This window comes from Penicillium maclennaniae (genome assembly GCF_028827695.1).
Source record: "Penicillium maclennaniae strain IBT 15551 chromosome Unknown utg000004l:1.0-3007600.0:1.0-3009580.0, whole genome shotgun sequence".
Taxonomy (NCBI): Eukaryota; Fungi; Ascomycota; class Eurotiomycetes; order Eurotiales; family Aspergillaceae; genus Penicillium; species Penicillium maclennaniae.
The window spans coordinates 449100-466407 of record NW_026623216.1 but is presented as its reverse complement, the minus strand read 5'-3'; the positions used below and the strand labels follow the sequence as shown (position 1 = coordinate 466407).

The window sequence follows — 17308 nt, the reverse complement described above, 5'->3', positions numbered from 1 at the left end:
CAGATAGGTCAGATACTCACGCGGTAAGTGAATAAGAATATGCAGAGGGGAAGTTGGCAGGGCTGAGACGTTCTAGCTCCAGGTTCCTGCGGGGCGGCCATGACGCCAATTTGGCCCCGTTTCACTCACTCGGTCATTTTCTAGTTATTGTACACAGCATCTATGTACTTCGCTCTCGATCCGTTCGTACAAGCTATTAAGACTACCTTAATTCCGACTCTTGAGGCTTCCTAGCTTGACACATCTGTGCGTCAAGGTAGAGAGAGACAATATATAGCCCAGCTATGTATCCTGAGCGCCGCATTCGTTAGCTCCACAGCCTCTTGTGACTACCACTTTGCAATTATGAAATATCACAATAAACAAATCTGGACATTTCAATTCCACCACCTTTCATTGCGATAAATCAACACATAACTCTACACACCCCTGTCCTTTTGGTCATTCTTTTCGTTACTCACTATACTTGGTTCAACGTTGAGGGTCAGTGGATCATTGTTGATCCGCTTATCTCAGCTCGCATCAATACACTTCATGCGGCCTGGGGCTATTTGCTACTTGCCACAACTGAGTCCTTCCAGCTCTTGGAGTGCATCTGAGGTCCATCCTCATATCTTGCAACATGTCAAACACAGACGTCTTGGGCCCGGATCGCATCCTCGGTCTGGCAGCCAAAGCTCTCGGTGACGGGCAGCCGAGTCTCCATAAACCCGCTGAAGCTATCGCACTAATCGGTCATGCCTGCATGGCAGCAGTGGACTTCAGATTAGTGGGGCTTGGAGAGGATCATAGTCTACGTTCGCTTTCTTTCCCTATCCTGCTAATACCTGCTCATCGCTAACCTTTTCAGAATCATCAACAGAGAGTCCCACCCTCCCCGCAGAATGGAACGCTAATGATACCTTTGCCTTTCGCTACGCACACGCACAGTCCTCCATGCAGTACTTGCTCAAAGTGAGCCGACTTGGTAATAATGCGGTGGTATTTGCACTGGCTTTGGGCGACGATCGCACCAGCTCCTTCGATCTTCCTACCAAAGATTACATCTCCGGATCTTCTCTCCCATTGCAGCCCACGGACAAGCTCACAGATGCCCTACGCGAGGTTTTCATCTCTCCGGCTCGACTGAGCGATCTCATCGGGCTTTTCAAGATTAATGTGATCCAGAAACTAGCTCCCGGCTTGCACAAGGAAGGCTATGAGGATCCAGCTCGAGCACCTAGAGAACAAGCGGAAACTAGTCGGCTCCGCGATCGCCTCCGAGATGACTCCCCTCCCCAACCTGCTCGTCCATACCCATTCGATGATCCTTTGGCTGCCGCTCCTCGTCGACCCGACCCACCTGGTGACTTTGCCCCGCCAGGATTCGAAGATGAGTACGAAATAAATCGCCCCCCGAGAGGATACCCTCCTGGCTTCCCTGGCGGAAGAAGCCCATACAATATTGGAGACCGTGATCTGTATCCCGCGGGCCTTGGACCCGATGATCCGCTCCGGGGCACCATGGGTCCTGGCTTCAGAGGTGGTGGTGGCATGCATCCGACGTTCGACGATCCTCTTTTTGGGGGATCTGGTGGAGTGGGTGGTTATGACCCCCGTGCACCACCTGGAGCCAGATACGATCCTCCTTGGCCAGGACAGCCACCGACGGGCGGTAATCGAGGACCGTTTGGTCGAGGTCCGGGTGGAGGCTTTGGAGGTGGGTTCGGCGGCGATATTATCTGAGCTGTCAGCCAAAGATGGGACGTAGTCCCTGATTGTACGAAGAGATGACCTGCTATAATGAAACGCGAGAAATGAAATTGTACAGTGTGTAAATTACAAACTTGGATTGTTACCAACGAAGACATAATACAACTATATTAGAGGAAGTATACGTCGAGGATGGCGGTGTGGCTCAAGTGTGGCGCAAACTCACCTCCAAACTTGATCTTCCCGCATCTCCCATCTCTTTCTCCCCCTGTTCCCCTCCCACCCCAGCCGCTCATCCCTAGAGTCAAGTTGGGAAAGTTGTGACTGCTGTCTGTTCTGACGTCTTTCCACTTATCTCTCCTTTGATTCCTCGATTACCCTACATAACCTGGTTGTTCGTTTCTCACGAGACCGCCCCTCCCCCCTCCCCAGCTGGCCCCTCCTCCCCTGTTCCCAGCCAGCTGTGCCCACAATGGACAACAATATGGAAATCGATACTGCGCGGTCACCCGAGCCGCATCACCTCTCGCCCACAAGCGACCCCGGCTCCATACCCACCTTGGATGGCTGGATCGAGAGTTTGATGACGTGCAAGCAATTAGCGGAGGAGGACGTGCGGCGACTTTGCGATCGGGTGGGTTTTCTTGCTGGATCGCCCCTGCAGGATCTGAATTGATGATTTCTTGCATTTTAGGCACGAGAGGTATTGCAAGAGGAATCGAATGTTCAGCCAGTGGTATGTGATGATTCTCCTTGCCGGTCGGACTTGGCGGGAGCATCGAGACACGACCTCAATCAACTGACGATCAAAATACAGAAATGCCCGGTGACGGTTTGCGGTGATATACACGGCCAGTTTCACGATCTAATGGAGCTCTTCCGCATCGGCGGCCCTAACCCTGATACAAACTATCTCTTCATGGGTATGTTTGTTTGGTGGACCGGACTAGACCCACAACTGACCTCGACATCATCCAGGTGACTATGTCGATCGAGGCTACTACTCCGTCGAGACCGTGACCCTTTTGGTCTGTTTGAAGATTCGTTACCCCCAGCGTATTACCATCCTTCGTGGCAACCACGAATCCCGCCAGATCACCCAAGTGTACGGCTTTTACGACGAGTGTCTGCGCAAATACGGCAACGCCAATGTGTGGAAATACTTCACCGACCTCTTCGACTACCTCCCTCTCACTGCTCTCATTGAAAATCAGATCTTCTGTCTGCACGGTGGGCTGAGCCCGTCCATCGATACCCTCGACAACATCCGATCCCTGGACCGCATTCAAGAAGTCCCGCACGAGGGTCCCATGTGCGATCTCCTTTTGGAGTGATCCCGATGATCGCTGCGGCTGGGGAATTTCTCCTCGCGGTGCGGGGTACACATTTGGTCAGGACATTTCGGAAGCGTTCAACCACAACAACGGCTTGACTCTGGTTGCTCGGGCGCACCAGCTGGTGATGGAGGGATATAACTGGTCACAGGACCGTAACGTGGTGACCATCTTCTCAGGTACGCCTTCTCTCTATGTTTGCATTGTGTGGATATCGACTAACCGATTTAGCGCCTAATTACTGTTATCGCTGCGGCAACCAGGCCGCCATTATGGAGATTGACGAGCATTTGAAGTACACATTGTGAGTATATGACTCAATGATTTTGCTGATCCATGCTGACCTGCCTTAGTCTACAATTTGACCCTTGCCCCAGAGCAGGAGAACCTATGGTATCGAGGCGCACACCCGACTACTTCCTGTGATAGATTTCATTATTGTCTCGCAGAAGGCTCCTGGGCTAGCGGAGGTAGGTGGCATACGATCGGGGCTTTTGTCCGCTTAATTCTGTATGGTTCGGTGCCTGGCCGGCTGTTGATACCAATCATGAAAATAAAAAGACCCGCGAGACTTCCAATTACATGTTACAAGGACTGCTCGATTCCAAGCTGCTGAATCGGATGCTTGCCCGACTTTGAACAGCAGACGGTGTAATTAGTGTAGTTAGCGTGCTGCACGTATCTGGGTCGGTAGTTGGTTTGGGATCCTCGAGCCAAAGCCCATTGCTCTGCAGGGTACAAGTTTAATCCATTATAATCATGATTCAGTCACAAGGAAAGCAAGTAATGAAGTCCAAATCCCATTGCTAGGAAAGTAAATCCATAAGGATGATGTAAATAATGCCCAGAGTATATATACAGTCTTCCAACTCCGCTCTAATAACGTCATGTACTATTAATTAAATTATATAAACATTTTGGATAGCATCAGTCAAGCTCAAAGAGGAAAGCACATGACATTATGCAAGCGCCTCGCGTTCCTTCTCCTGCTGATTCCACGCAGAAACAATTATATGGTTCGGCTCAGGAGAGGCTTCTGCCTCGCTCTTTCCCTCTCGTCAATCTCCCCAATACGGTAGTGTCGTACTTTGCTACTTCCATCCGGAACCCACATGCGCTTGTCCTTCCGTGAAACCAAAAAGATCATGACAACGGTCCAGTCAATCGCAAAGTTGAAGATATAGAAACACGCCTTGGACTGGTACCATGCTGGATCCGTGACCGGACGAGGCTTCATCCAGGTGGTGCCTGCGCGGAACGAAGCCCCGAGACAAAGGAGACAACCCGCAAGTAAGATGATGAAGGCCCGAGTATGCCATGATCCGGCACCGGGGTGCTCGACGGACCGGAAGCGGGTGAGGATGAGAATGGCCATGACGATGGGAATAGGCAGGAACGAGACGATAGCGAAGTAGGTTGATCCGTAGAGCTGGATATCGCGATCAATACGGTGCGTGTTGGCGTTGAGCGTGTACATGCTTTGAATCACGACCGTGATCACCATGATGATGGAGATGACCACGATCACGTAGAGAAATTTGAATAACCATGACAACGACCGAGACCAGCCGAATGCAGGGAATGCCGCACGGAGCATCCGCTGCGCATAGATCAGGTTGAGCACGAATAGAAGGAGTACGCCTGCCGCGACGAAGATCTGAGCGGCGATCGCGAGCGAGATGTTGGTTGGGTAGCAGGCCCAGACGATGCGAATTACATTTGCGATTATGCGGGACATGCAGAAACCAAAAGTCGCAGCTGAAGGGATGAACTTGTGGCCTCGTTTCCTGTTGCGTTGGAAGATTCTCATGTGGCCGGCGGCGGCGGCGGCGAAGAGGACAAGGAAGACGGCGCAGATGGGGACATCGAGGTCCTTGGTTGGACGACCGCCCAGTGCGGCGGTTGTAGGGGCGTATGGACCTCCCATTTGTTGCTCAATAACTTCAATTCCACGCTTGTGATGAGTGTTCCAATAGGAGTGTGGGGTAATGCTGTGATAGGAGATTGTGTACGTATAGATGGAGCTAGGCGCTATGTGTAGGGCAGGCACGAGTCTCCGGTGAATGTCAAATAATGGCTTGGTATGCAAGGAATCGAAAAAATCGAGTTCTCGGACTGGAAGCTAAAGCAAACGACTATATAAGCCTAGGGCTCGCTGCACGGCCTTGTTTCCTTGGCTTCGGCAGTAAACAGCGCCGATGTAAATGGCCCGAGCCGATCGATCGAGACAGGGGTGACGGCGCATAGCGATGGGAACCTTGCTTAACCTGTGTTAATATTAGCGAACCCAATCTTCAAGCGCCTATCGTCAACAAGTCGAGGTCGGAGTCGGGGTTTGTCGCGCTCCGGACTTTAATGGACGGGGGCCGAGAAGGCCGACTCCCCGTGATCTGGGATCGTCGGTTTTGGGGCATTGTGAGGTTATCGTGGTCAACTTCAGTCTCTTATTTTAATTACATTCTATACATAAAAGGAAAAAGTGAAGGGATGATGGAACCACTATTCAGCTTCAGGTGAGACTTCATCACCAAAACAGTGAGCTCACTGCAAGGACGGTTTGGAATGTGCGGAGGATCTAGAATCGCGATTATCGTCAAGGGCGCCAAACAGGCCCAATTCAGCCAAAGGGGGGCCAGAGTCAGCACATCGGGCGTAGTGTCCTAGGATCAGAGATTCTTGGTCTTGGCCAGGATTTCCTCGACCTCCTTGGCATGCTTCGCGAAGTTATCCACCAGACTGTCCCACATCTTAGGCTCATGTTCATGCCTCTTGTCGCTATTCCACGCGTAATCCGTAATCGTAAATGGCCGACAGGATTCAAACATGAAAGCAATCGAGGACTCGGAGATTTGCATCACCGGTGGTGCGTCCTCGCACGCCGCTTTGAATTCCTCATATGCAACGCCGTGGGGAACCACTATCGCGATTAGCGGGGTTCGACTTGAAAAACCAGGGAGGGTAAGGTAAGGTACACATACTTCCGCATTCGAACGATACGCTTCCCGGCTTGAATGCGTCACTTCGACCGCCATAATCTCCGTAAATCAGACCCATCAATTCGGAGGCTACATTGCGATGGTAGTATGGGGGCCGATAGGTGTCTGAATGGAATTAGAAAATACAAGCTGGTATTCCTCGTTCTCGGGGGAATGGAAAGACCTACGAGAAGCAACATCCCATCTAGGGGAAAAGATAAGTAGATCGGCCAGGGGTGCGGTCAAATCCCGTGATTTGGCTGTCAGCACACAGAAAATACTTGGGTCGATATGATCCACGGAGATCGAGCCGACATTGACAAACTTCGTCAAATCATATTTATAAGGGACCTGGAAAGTCAGCTGAGATCTTGTCCCACGCTTAGATGAGGGAGAGAATCCATACATAGTTCCCGTGCCAGGCCACAACATCGAATGGGCTGTGGTTCTGTTTGCTGTTGAAGAACTTGCCTGCAAGCTTATACACAATCTCCCAGGGCTCTTGGGCAATCTCGTAACGAGCCTCGGGACACAAAAAGTCTCGTGCATTAGCCAGTCCATTGGCGCCCAGGGGTCCCAATTCGGGCAGCTCGAAGCAGGTACCCCAGACCTCGAGAATATAGCCACGCGACGGCCCGTCAGGAAGTTCCACGCGGAAACGCAGGCCTCGCTGTATCACTACAATCTCACCGGGTTGCACGAAGAGAGGTCCGAACTCGGTTTGAATGTCTAGTGCTCCCTGTTGTGGAACAATCAGGAATTCGCCGTCCGAGTTGACAAAGGCCTTCTTCTTCATGCTGGCGTTGGCTGCGTAGACGTGAGTGGCCAGCCCCTCGCGCAGCGTGGGCTCGCCTGAACCCGCGATAGTCTTCAATCCCTGGACAAAGTCGACCTCACCGCTGGTGGGGATATCGAAGGGGTGCCAGGCCAGCTGAGTCGGCGAGACATGAATGCGTGGATTCATTGGAAGAAAGTTCGATTCGGTATCCTTGTTGTCGGGCATTTCGGTCTACATGGATGTTTAGTACCGAACTACACAAAGTCCATCTTCAGCACATACGAATCCCTGGTGAGCGACGGCCGGGCGAGCACGATAAAGCCAAGCCTTCTTGTTGGCATGTCGTGGCGCCACGAATGCAGTCGCGGTCAATTGCTCGGCGTATAGCCCAAATCGAACATTGCGGGGACTGTTCTGGCCTTGTGGAAGGGTACCAGCCACCGCTTCTGAGGCGAAGCTAATATTGGTGAGCTACATCAGCCAGTTGAATCGCTAGATGCAGGGGACATACGCATTGCCAAAACCAGCTTGATACTAGAAATCGTAAGATTATAAAATCAGGATTGAGGGATTGGCACATACTTTATAAGGATCGTTGCGTCTTGTCGCAAACGAAGGGATCGTTCCATCCTTTTGCGTCTCGGCCGGTGGAATATCTTCTGATATTCCCAAAGGTCGGCCAGGTCACTGGTTGAAGGCATGTCGTTCTCAGAAGCCAATTAAATTGTTTAAAAATATTCAAAAAATGTTCAAGACAATATTTCACGCGGGACAGGAGTCCTATATACTCGGCACAGTTCAGGCAGTAGGGTTACGCCTTCCCCCGGACCGAGCCATAGGGTATACATCGAATGTCCAAGAAATGAGACCACCGTGGAGAACAGGCCCGTGTCTCGTCATGGCGGAGCTCATCAGCTGAGGATCAAGCCTGGAGATATGCTTACTCGGCATATGTTGATACACTTGCTTTGCCGACCTCCCCGGGCAAGGATCGCGATTCGTCACCGTGGGCGTGTGGGGAGGCCACACCAGACGAGTCGATTCGTGGGTGCGCGACCCCACATGAGTCAGGTCTGAGTAACGGCGGAGGCGTAGGAAATCGACAATCAACCCCATTCACTAGCTATTTGAACGACGGCTTGAGATGCTTTTGGTGGGTCGCTTGTTCAGCGCTGAACAAGTAGTCGCGGGACTCAGTTGAGTGTGCAACTGCCGAGCTCTGGACGGAATCAAGGAGATGATACATAATTAAGCCTATACTTCTCTGCTTGGCTGAAACAAGTGATGGCTCTTATAGACTGGAGGCTTGTAACGAGATGTTTTATGTATCCAACTGCATGTTACAACAACATTGTGCATTCAATTGAGAAGGCTGATTCGTCCCGCGGTGAGTGCACCGAGGATGGGGAGATAGACTTCTGTTCCCGCTTCTCCGAGCGCTTTGCAGGGCTCGACTCTTCGTCGCGCCGCGAATTGCCTCTCATCGATCTCCTTACATTCGCCGAAAGGCCCGAATGCGAACCGGCTCTCTGCAGGCCAAGGCGCTTCTCCCGAGACGAACCTGATCCAACGCTGTCGCATCTCTTTTCCTACTGCCTGTGCGGCAGGATTGAATGAAAGATCCACTCCTTCAAAAAGAAACAGCAGATCAACTGCATGATGGGAGCGACTCGATTGTTGCCAGGGGTTAGGTTGATCAATGACGTACTTGTAAACGCGTTTATTGGCGGCGGCTAGCTTGTTCGCGACGATCTCAACTGGAAGTGTGTAACGGGTATCGTTGACAAAATCCAAAGCCCCGAGCTTTGCAGCCGTAGGCTCATCGGAAATCACATGGTACATCTTGCGAAGCTTGCTACCCCATTCTTTATCGCTTTCGAAAGCGGCTCCTATAGTTTCGCCGTCCAGTGCCTCAATACCGTTGCGCCAGATGACGGACTGTTTCAGATTAGGAGTCAGGTCAGCTTCAATCATCACTGGGGTTTGGACCTTGAAATACCTCATATTCAACATCGCCGATCATGACCTCCTCCACCTGCTCCGGCCTACTCTCCCACTCCGCCAGCTCGGGTTCTTCTTGCATCCACATGGTATTCACCTTGCAGTCTTTCAGAGCCTGAATCAACACTGAAACGGAAGATTCTCGTAGCGAGGGTTGCCCAAGCTCTTTCACTTTTGCTTCCAATGTCTTGATCAACGCATCACCTCGCTCTACGGGCAATGGAGATGATAGGTAAAGGGTACCCGATGCCATTATAGCCCTTTTGACAGGAGGGCCTGTGATCAGATGCGCATGGGTATAGATGGCCCCGGCGCTCTCACCAGTGAGAGTGATGTTATTCTATGTATTTTTTAGTACAAGATACCAATGATTATTCGGGAAACTTACTGGATCACCACCGAATGATGAAATATTCTTGCGAACCCACTCAATACCAAGTCGTTGATCCTTGAGGGCAAGATTTTTCTCCTTGCCATCTCCGAAGCTGAAGATGTTGAGACGATAGTTAACCGAAACAAATATGATGGGTTTTCCAGCTACGATCGAATCCGACACGAGCTTGGTGGGATCTAGCCTAGGATCAGTATACATGAAGTTACCGTGTAGGATCAATACGCACCGCAAATCTTCGATGCTGCGGAGCAAAACGTGACGATCTGTGAGCCACCTGTCGAAAACAATGAGATATTTAGTACTACTAATCAAATAGAGAAACAAACCATGAATCCAGACGACAACTGGAAGTGGCTCCTTAACGGAAGACAGCGGAGGACAAGTGATCTCAAGATTCAGACACTCGAACTCATCTTCCGGCTCTGGGGCAATTTTGAAATCCTCAGGGATCCGAAGTAGATGTCGAACATCTATCTCCATTTGGGGACATCGCGGGCTGTTTGCTCATGTCAGAATCCTTAAGTGAAAGATCGCCTGGAAAGTAGTAGCGGTGTCATACCCATATTTCGTCGCATCAACAACAGCCCCCGCCAAATCATTCACCGGCTCTGATTTCTCAAACCGCGCAGGAACACTTGCATATTTAATTCCCAAGAATTGATGAACAGGGACTTGACCATCCGGTTGAATTCCCCTGAAAGTCGCATTCAAAGTTGCGTGGTGAACTTCCGGTGGTGCCATCATTAGTGACACGATAGTGAAGACAGTGTACTAGAGTCGATGATACGGAACACTCTGGGGTAGTCGTTCTCGGCTATTGTTCGAGCCTTCAATTCCCGAGGCACTCACCCCCAGATCCATCGTGGTCCGCAGCAACATTCGACTTTGGACGCCGTGGGGCTGCGGGGAACCCACTTGTGGGGAGCCTTGGGGCTTCGGCTGCGGATAAAGCAATTTGAGGATTTCCAAAAAGCGGCTTGAGACACAGTGAAGATTTGAAATACCGAGTGTTGAAGGGCAATGCGATTGTCGTCGCTGAATGTCGAAATGTGTCTGTAGGTTGTAAAAACGCCCGTGGCCAGGCAGCAAGGCATCGATTCCTCCCCGAGGCCGATCTACACTCGTTGCACCAAATAAGAATGAGGGAAGATCTATTGACTTTACTGTGAGAAGGAACATTCTAGCCATGTGCAGAGATGAGAATGGGAGCTTGTTATATACATATGTATGCAAGAAACAAGAGATATCTAGGACTTTGTTTTAAGAGTTCTCTGACTCTGGCTGATCACCAGCTGCAGCTGGCTTTGGCTTCCTTAGGATCCATCCACCAAGGAACAGCAAATTGGGGATTGCGGACACACCAGCAACCAGGCCCATTGCCCATCCCATGGTGCCCCAGCCAGCATTCTGGCGAATGAACCCAGCGAAGAATGGGCCGATGAGACTGCCTGCTGCGAAGCCCATGTTGGAAAGGCCAAAAGCCAAAGCCATGGCCCCTCCACGGCCAAATATATTCGGTGATTTGTCCTCCTTCTCTTGGACTGCGTTGAATACTTCCGTCACGATCGGAGTCATGACCATGGAAATACAGCATCCGAGCAAGGCGAGCAGGGCGCAAAGAACAATCTTATCATGCATGGTGTTCTCCTTGACAAGACGCAGGAGGGTCGCCACGGGGACGACGCAGAGGAATCCCGCCGCCGTGAGATAGCGCGGAGTCCAGCGATAACGATCGATGATAAAGCCAGTGATCGGATCCAGGACATGCGGGACCATGAGTGGGATGAAGATGAGTCCTTGTCCAGTCTGTTTCCATCCGAATGTCTCCTCCACGAAGATTGGAAGAACACTATCGAAGGAAGTCAGCACCAATGAAATGACGAAGTACCCCCAGAGCGATACTATCAGCCGATATGAGCTCAAAAGACTGGCAATCTGTCTTAGAGGGCTATGTGCCACTGGCTTTTCCGCAGATGTGTCGGATGTCGCATCGTTGACAATTGCAGGAGATGCCGTGATCGAACCCATGGACGGCTTTTTTTTGCCCTTCTCCTCGCTAGAGGCCAAAGGCTTCATTTCAGGTGATATCCAGGGAGCAGCATGTCGCTTCTCAATCAAGACGAGCCGGAGGAAAATATCAATGCCGATTAACCCAAAGGCAAGACCGAATACAGAATAGTATCCTCCATTTTCATAAAGGACGCCGCCCAAAAGAGGTCCAGCAATAGTGCCAACACTTAATGACATAGAGACATATCCAATGGCCTGACCGAGGCCTTCTTTACCGACCGTATCAACCATTAACGCGATGCCAACGGTCCAGACAACCGCTGCGGCAGCGCCCTGGCAAAGACGACCGACGACCCATAAACCGATATTAGTTCCAATACACAGAAGGGCAGTGGCAGCCCCTAGTGCAACGAGGCCTAGGAGAAGGGGCCACCGTCGGGATTCGGCGCGGTCTGCTACATACCCGACAACAGCTGATCGAAAGAAGTCAGTTGTGCTCGCATCTCTCACAGTATGATAGTTACTCACGGGAGAAAGCCAATAATGCCGCCGAGTATAAAGCTAGAAGAGTTGAGGTCCATGTTTGGACTTCAAACCTTGTATTTAGTCACAGTGCACAAAGACAAAAAAACAAAGACCTTGACCTACTTTTATCTGGTGACAGACCGACTTTCCGCTCCAATGCTGTAGGTGTGACAGGCACAATCTAGAAGGGCTCGTTAGATTTGTATTGAACGGTAAAGCAGAGTTCTTTCAAAATATCATATCATACCAGGCCATACAAAAAAATATCCTTCTCCCAAGTCAGCCACTTTTCTGCCATGCAAGATACCAGGATAGACACCTACCGTAGAAGCCGCGAAAGAAACAGTGAACATTATAAACCATTTGGCAGACCTAAGCTCAACAAGCTTCGGCCGCGTAGGTTCGCCCTTTTCGGGGAATCCGAAGAAACCCAACAAGCCCATGGTTCTTTTTTTTTCAATAGTCAAGCAGAGCGGGTCCCGGTACACGTCACATGGGGAAGTTCACAGGTAAGGGATGTGCTGTGCAAACATGCGGTATTGGCGTAGGATCTATGAGGGACAACAGAGCTTGACAAAAAAAAAAAAAGTAGAATTCAAGATATGACATTGATAAACTTCCGTTGCGCTCTGAATCTTTCTGACACCGAACATGCAAATAAATTGAACGGAAATAGAGTCTGCTCCGACCGCGCGCCCCGCGGGCCCCAAGACGTGCGCCACTTTACCGCATTCGTGCATACCGAGCTTATCGGACCGCATTTTGCCCAGTGCTTCTTGATTCTTGATTTGATCCTTTGATTGAAAAGCAGGCTCACGCTCGAAGCGGTCTATATACAGTTTTGAAGTCGCCTGGTGGGACACAGTCCACGTGGCTATGTCCGCGGGCACCGTGTGATATTCAAATGTTTGAATGGGATCAATGAGTGAAATTAATGACATCCAAATAATCACAGCTTCGCTTTCGGTTTCGTGATCTTCAAATTTTCCTTGAGCTGTCTTCGCAGGATTTTTCCGCTCGGGCTCTTGGGGATTTGATCTACTATATGGATTCCGCCTCGGAGTCGCTTGTGGTTCGCGATCGTCGGGTTTAGCCATGAATGAATCGCGCCGATCACGGCCTTGAGATCCTTTTCTTTCGCCTGGCGACTAAGTACCACGAATCCAACGGGAAGCTCGGTAGCTTGTTCATCAACCCACTGACCAATGACAGCGGCGTCCGCGATGTCGGGGTGGTCGATGAGTTTTCCTTCCAGCTCGCTTGGAATCACCTGGAGACCCTTGTACTTGATCATCTCCTTGATGCGATCGTGGATGGCGACATAGCCCTCCTTGTCGATCTGACCAATGTCTCCTGTCCGGAACCACCTCGTGCCATCGGAGTCAATGTGGAATGAGCCCTTGGTTGCAGCTTCGTTATTGTAGTAGCCTCGAGTCACATTAGGTCCGCGACACCAGATTTCCCCCGACTGGCTCGACCCGTCTGGGTTTGTACCGACGTCCATCATTGTCTCTGGATCAACAAAGCGGAATTCCATGCTGGGAGCAATGCATCCAACTCCCGAGTCTCGCTTATCCATGCGACCAGTCGGAATTCCAGTTGCCAGAGGAGACGTCTCAGTGAGCCCCCACGATTGGGTGCAGAAGACTTCCGTTTGATAGAGATCCTTGAAATTCTTTTCAAGTGAACAGCGAAGCTCATTTGTCAAGGGTGCCGCGGCAGACATGATGCGCTTCACACTACTCAAGTCGTACTTGGAAACTCGATCGTCCTTGACAAGCATGAGAGCGACGGGAGGTACTAATGCAAGGTCTTCCGGTTGGTATTTATGGATACAGTTTAGATATAAGTCGAGGTCGAATCGGGCCATGACGATGACGGTAGTGCCCCAGAGCAGGCATTGGCACATGTAGAGGTTCAATCCGTAAATGTGGCTGAGTGGGAGGAATGCAACCGTTGACTCGCGCTGGACTGGTTCATCAGGATGACCGGACTCCGTCTTGAGGGCACGCCATTGTTGCAGGTTGGATGTCACATTCTGGTGTGTGGTGATGACACCTTTGGAAGGACCAGATGTACCGGATGAGAAGCAAATAAATGCAATTTTCTCGGCCGCATCAGCTGAAGAAATCGTCGATAGAGCAGCAGGTGGGAAGGTGCTGGCAAGATGCTCACAGGTAGGCTGGCCATTGATCGGGGTGGAGCCATCCAGAATAATGAGATATTCCACGGAAGTCCCCTTCACAGCCTTTTGTGCAGTCTCGAGCAAAGATGAGTGGGCAATGATGAACCGAGCCTGACTTGTCTTAAGCTGGGCGTTGAGCTCCAACGACGTCAAGGCTGCGCTTGTAGGAGATAAAATGGCACCAGATCCAATAACTGAATACATCACCACTGGATAATCGATGGAGTTGGGACTGAATAATGCGACCACATCATCTGTTTTGAGACCAAAGCTCTGGCGAAGTCCATTTGCGAGAGATTTGGTGCGCTGGGAGACATCACCAAAGGTGTACTGTTTTCCAGAGACCGCATCGATGTACAGTGGCCGGTCTTGAGGGGTGCCAAGGGGATTTGAAAAGAGATATGAAATCAAGTCTACAGACTCAATGCTGACATCCGGAAGTGGAGAGCGGTAGACCTTGGACGGCATTGTTTGAATTATGCGTCTCGAAATGTGAAAGTAGACCGATTTTCAGGATTTAGTGAATTGCAGATGGGTTTAAGTAAAGCTGATGATCATCATAGCACTATCGCGAAATCAAGAAAGGCGAGCAGTGACAGAGTACCGCGATTACATGCCGACCCACAAACTAGCAGGCGCGCAACTATTGCAGCTTGAGAGATTTGGGTATTTGAGGGGGCGATGGGGGAGCTTCCCGGACCCACCAGAGAATTTTAATTCGGTTCACCCGAGGGCGATACGCGATACCCTCGGTCCAATTCATCTTACTCGGCCGGATTATTAATCTAATCACTACGATCCTTGGTGATCTTAACTTCTTTGAAGTGGTAGAATGCTCGCGGAATCTGCAACTAACGCGTGACGAATGAATCGAATTGTAAGAATGGATGATACAAAATTAGCTAGTCATGAAGATCGCAAAGACCCTTGCATATTCATCCAGTGACACCGAATCAGCAGAGTCAAATAGAATACCTCTGCGCATACTGACACCTCCAAAAGCCTCCGTCGCTACGCGAGAAATCATTCCTTTGTCGCTAGGTCCGTAGACCCGAGCGGAGAACCCGTCACGGATATTTCCAGGAGTGATAGTAGGCCATGGCTTGATCCCGTGACAGAACTTGAAGAAGTCCTCCGCAAGCGCAAGTCCAACAGCTCGCTGCTCCGGGCTCAAATATTCAATGAAATTCTGAAAGAGATAGGCAGTGTCAAGAATGTGGTTTGCGCGACCTTTCCATGGTCCATCCCATGGATTGCCCTCGTTGAAGTGGTACACATAGGCATTTCCGCTCCAACCACGGACAAAGCTGAGGGCAGCTGCGTGGCACATGATATCTGAGATGAAGTTGAGGATTAAGAAAATCGACTTCTCGTCGGGCGTGTCCATCGTAATTCCGTAAGCATTGAGTATGCGTTCTGCTTCCCGGGATACGGGCGAGAACTTGCCGAGCCGCAGAAATGAAACGCTTCGTACTGTTGGTGTTGATGTGCGGTGCCACCACCTGCAGTATGCTGGCCTATGCACACAGTTAGTTCTGGCCAAGTTACTCATTGTAAGAACCCTACGTCAGCTTCCGCATCTCCGATCAGCAAATCCTGGCACCATGAATTGCCTGGGAGAACATTTGAGTCCTTTTTTCCAAGCTCGGTGTATGTCACGCCCGGCAGAACGATTTCGCTATCAATGGCTGGAGCCACCAAAATTGATGGAGGGAGCTTGGCGAGAAGCTCATGACTTGGCATGTTCAACAATGCCTTTAACCGGTCTTCTGCGGTCAGGTCCGTTAATCCCAAAGCGGCAATTGCATTTGCATAGTTTTCCTCGTGTACGTTAAACGGCAGAGCCTGAACGAATAATGACGTGCCACTCATCGATATTGCCCGCTTGAAGAGTGGAACTTTGGACTGAAGATGGTAAGTCACCGATGCTTAGGTAGGTTAGCATCAATGAACCTCGAGACTTTGATCTCCAGGAGTCATATCTTACCTCCTCCCGCGCTCATTCCTGCTACAGTAATGTTGTCTGGATCTCCGGAAAAGTCCGCTATGTGCCTTCGAACCCACTCTAGAGCCACGCGCTGGTCTCGGAGTCCATTATTCGCGTGGTAACCCGCGTTACGTAGCTCCTCGGATGTCAAAAAGCCTGGCGCTCCCAATCGATAACTGATAGAATTGTTAGCCGATACAGATGAGAAGGAATGATTCATGTGGTCTTACTTGATGGCAACGACCACTACAGGTAGTCTCTTCTCGGTGGACAGCTTGACCAGTCGATAAAGATCATTTTGAGGCCAGGAGTTGGCCCCAATAAAGAGGCCACCGCCATGAATGTAGACAAGCACAGGAAGTTTCGACGACGAGCTGGCATCTGAGGGACATGCGATGTTCAGATTGAGGCAATCGATGTCGGATTGCGTTAATTCCTTTCCAGGCAATGAATGCTGGACGTGTCCAAGCTCTATCTCACACCCAACTGGCAGGGACAGCGCCGTAGGCCTGGGCGAGCTATCAGCATGTATGATTTTCTTGCAGTGCTAAATGAACTAACCCATCGGTCAAGGCATCGAGGATGTCACCCTTCCGTTCTTCAATCAGCTCAGCATCCGCAAATCGATCCTTGAGATTGGCATATTTGATTCCTAAGAACTGAGTAACGCCCCCCCTCACTTTTACCTCGGATGTCGCCCAAGGAGCGCGTTTTGAGAATTGTCGTCATACTGAGTGGAGAGAAAAGTTCTCAACGACCAAAAGATGCCTCCACGAAAGGCAGCAACGGATTGAATTTTTGTTCGTCGATAAAAAGCTGCTCCTTGAATACGGCTTTAAATCACAACCCCTCATTGTGGACCCCGGGTGTCATCGCGATCGCCGGGGGTTTCCCGCGCTCTTCGGATTTAGACTGCTTCTTCCCGGATTCTGAAAATGATTAATTCCGTAAGGACCTCCAACGGTAGCTCCTGTGGCACTTAAATGGCTCCTTGGGAGGACCGAGGTCTTTGGCCCCGCGGTAATGACGTGATAACGAATCGAGATGTCCAGGTCAACTTTTCGTCCTTTTCACTTCCCTTTCCCCAGCCGATTGACAAGATATTCAGGTTGATTGCATCTAACAACAACCACCTCCAACCACCTCTCACAGCTTCTCATGTCTGGCCATTTAAAGATAATGGCAAACTGGGAGCTGAGCTTATGAACTAGAATGTCAAGCTGGGGTGAAAACGCGCTACTGCATACAATGTACCTCCGTGTTGTGTTGAATCTTCGCCGACCTGCGCAGACACCTGGGCATGAAGAGCGTGTGAATGATTATCATCGCTGATAGGGTGATGCTCCAAGGTTCTACCATCCATGTATGCAGCAAACTTGATTATACTCAGAGGGATCATGCTAAAGAGTCCAGTGCGCAGGTGATGC

At 50.5% G+C, this 17308-nt stretch overlaps 8 protein-coding genes across 8 annotated transcripts; 2 read left to right on the top strand and 6 right to left on the bottom strand.

The window, feature by feature from the left end:
* Positions 1 to 622: 622 nt before the first annotated feature.
* N7477_004351 (proteasome inhibitor PI31 family protein) lies at positions 623 to 1725 on the top strand (the record flags this gene model as incomplete). Its single annotated transcript, XM_056966014.1, has 2 exons — positions 623 to 797; positions 851 to 1725. The coding sequence occupies 2 exons, from the start codon at positions 623 to 625 to the stop codon at positions 1723 to 1725; spliced, it is 1050 nt and encodes a 349-aa protein (XP_056822795.1).
* Positions 1726 to 2164: 439 nt separating this feature from the next.
* On the top strand, positions 2165 to 3452 carry N7477_004350 (serine/threonine-protein phosphatase; the record flags this gene model as incomplete). The annotated part of the gene is made up of 7 exons (XM_056966013.1): positions 2165 to 2326; positions 2387 to 2428; positions 2510 to 2615; positions 2671 to 2997; positions 3101 to 3205; positions 3258 to 3330; positions 3380 to 3452. The coding sequence occupies 7 exons, from the start codon at positions 2165 to 2167 to the stop codon at positions 3450 to 3452; spliced, it is 888 nt and encodes a 295-aa protein (XP_056822794.1).
* Positions 3453 to 4035: 583 nt separating this feature from the next.
* Positions 4036 to 4953, bottom strand: N7477_004349 (uncharacterized protein; the record flags this gene model as incomplete). Its single annotated transcript, XM_056966012.1, has 1 exon — positions 4036 to 4953. One exon carries the CDS (start codon positions 4951 to 4953, stop codon positions 4036 to 4038), a length of 918 nt encoding a protein of 305 aa, XP_056822793.1.
* A 739-nt stretch (positions 4954 to 5692) lies between these two features.
* Positions 5693 to 7895, bottom strand: N7477_004348 (putative homogentisate 1,2-dioxygenase; the record flags this gene model as incomplete). Its single annotated transcript, XM_056966011.1, has 8 exons — positions 5693 to 5943; positions 6005 to 6127; positions 6190 to 6352; positions 6408 to 7010; positions 7062 to 7236; positions 7291 to 7313; positions 7362 to 7438; positions 7724 to 7895. The coding sequence occupies 8 exons, from the start codon at positions 7893 to 7895 to the stop codon at positions 5693 to 5695; spliced, it is 1587 nt and encodes a 528-aa protein (XP_056822792.1).
* Positions 7896 to 8138: 243 nt separating this feature from the next.
* N7477_004347 (uncharacterized protein) lies at positions 8139 to 9918 on the bottom strand (the record flags this gene model as incomplete). The annotated part of the gene is made up of 6 exons (XM_056966010.1): positions 8139 to 8717; positions 8779 to 9120; positions 9169 to 9350; positions 9401 to 9448; positions 9501 to 9670; positions 9734 to 9918. 6 exons carry the CDS (start codon positions 9916 to 9918, stop codon positions 8139 to 8141), a joined length of 1506 nt encoding a protein of 501 aa, XP_056822791.1.
* Positions 9919 to 10434: 516 nt separating this feature from the next.
* N7477_004346 (uncharacterized protein) lies at positions 10435 to 12152 on the bottom strand (the record flags this gene model as incomplete). Its single annotated transcript, XM_056966009.1, has 5 exons — positions 10435 to 11657; positions 11713 to 11772; positions 11833 to 11890; positions 11957 to 11977; positions 12033 to 12152. The coding sequence occupies 5 exons, from the start codon at positions 12150 to 12152 to the stop codon at positions 10435 to 10437; spliced, it is 1482 nt and encodes a 493-aa protein (XP_056822790.1).
* A 506-nt stretch (positions 12153 to 12658) lies between these two features.
* Positions 12659 to 14362, bottom strand: N7477_004345 (acyl--CoA ligase; the record flags this gene model as incomplete). Its single annotated transcript, XM_056966008.1, has 1 exon — positions 12659 to 14362. One exon carries the CDS (start codon positions 14360 to 14362, stop codon positions 12659 to 12661), a length of 1704 nt encoding a protein of 567 aa, XP_056822789.1.
* Positions 14363 to 14792: 430 nt separating this feature from the next.
* On the bottom strand, positions 14793 to 16610 carry N7477_004344 (uncharacterized protein; the record flags this gene model as incomplete). The annotated part of the gene is made up of 7 exons (XM_056966007.1): positions 14793 to 15313; positions 15369 to 15411; positions 15461 to 15822; positions 15882 to 16057; positions 16112 to 16390; positions 16443 to 16533; positions 16568 to 16610. The coding sequence occupies 7 exons, from the start codon at positions 16608 to 16610 to the stop codon at positions 14793 to 14795; spliced, it is 1515 nt and encodes a 504-aa protein (XP_056822788.1).
* Positions 16611 to 17308: the final 698 nt, after the last annotated feature.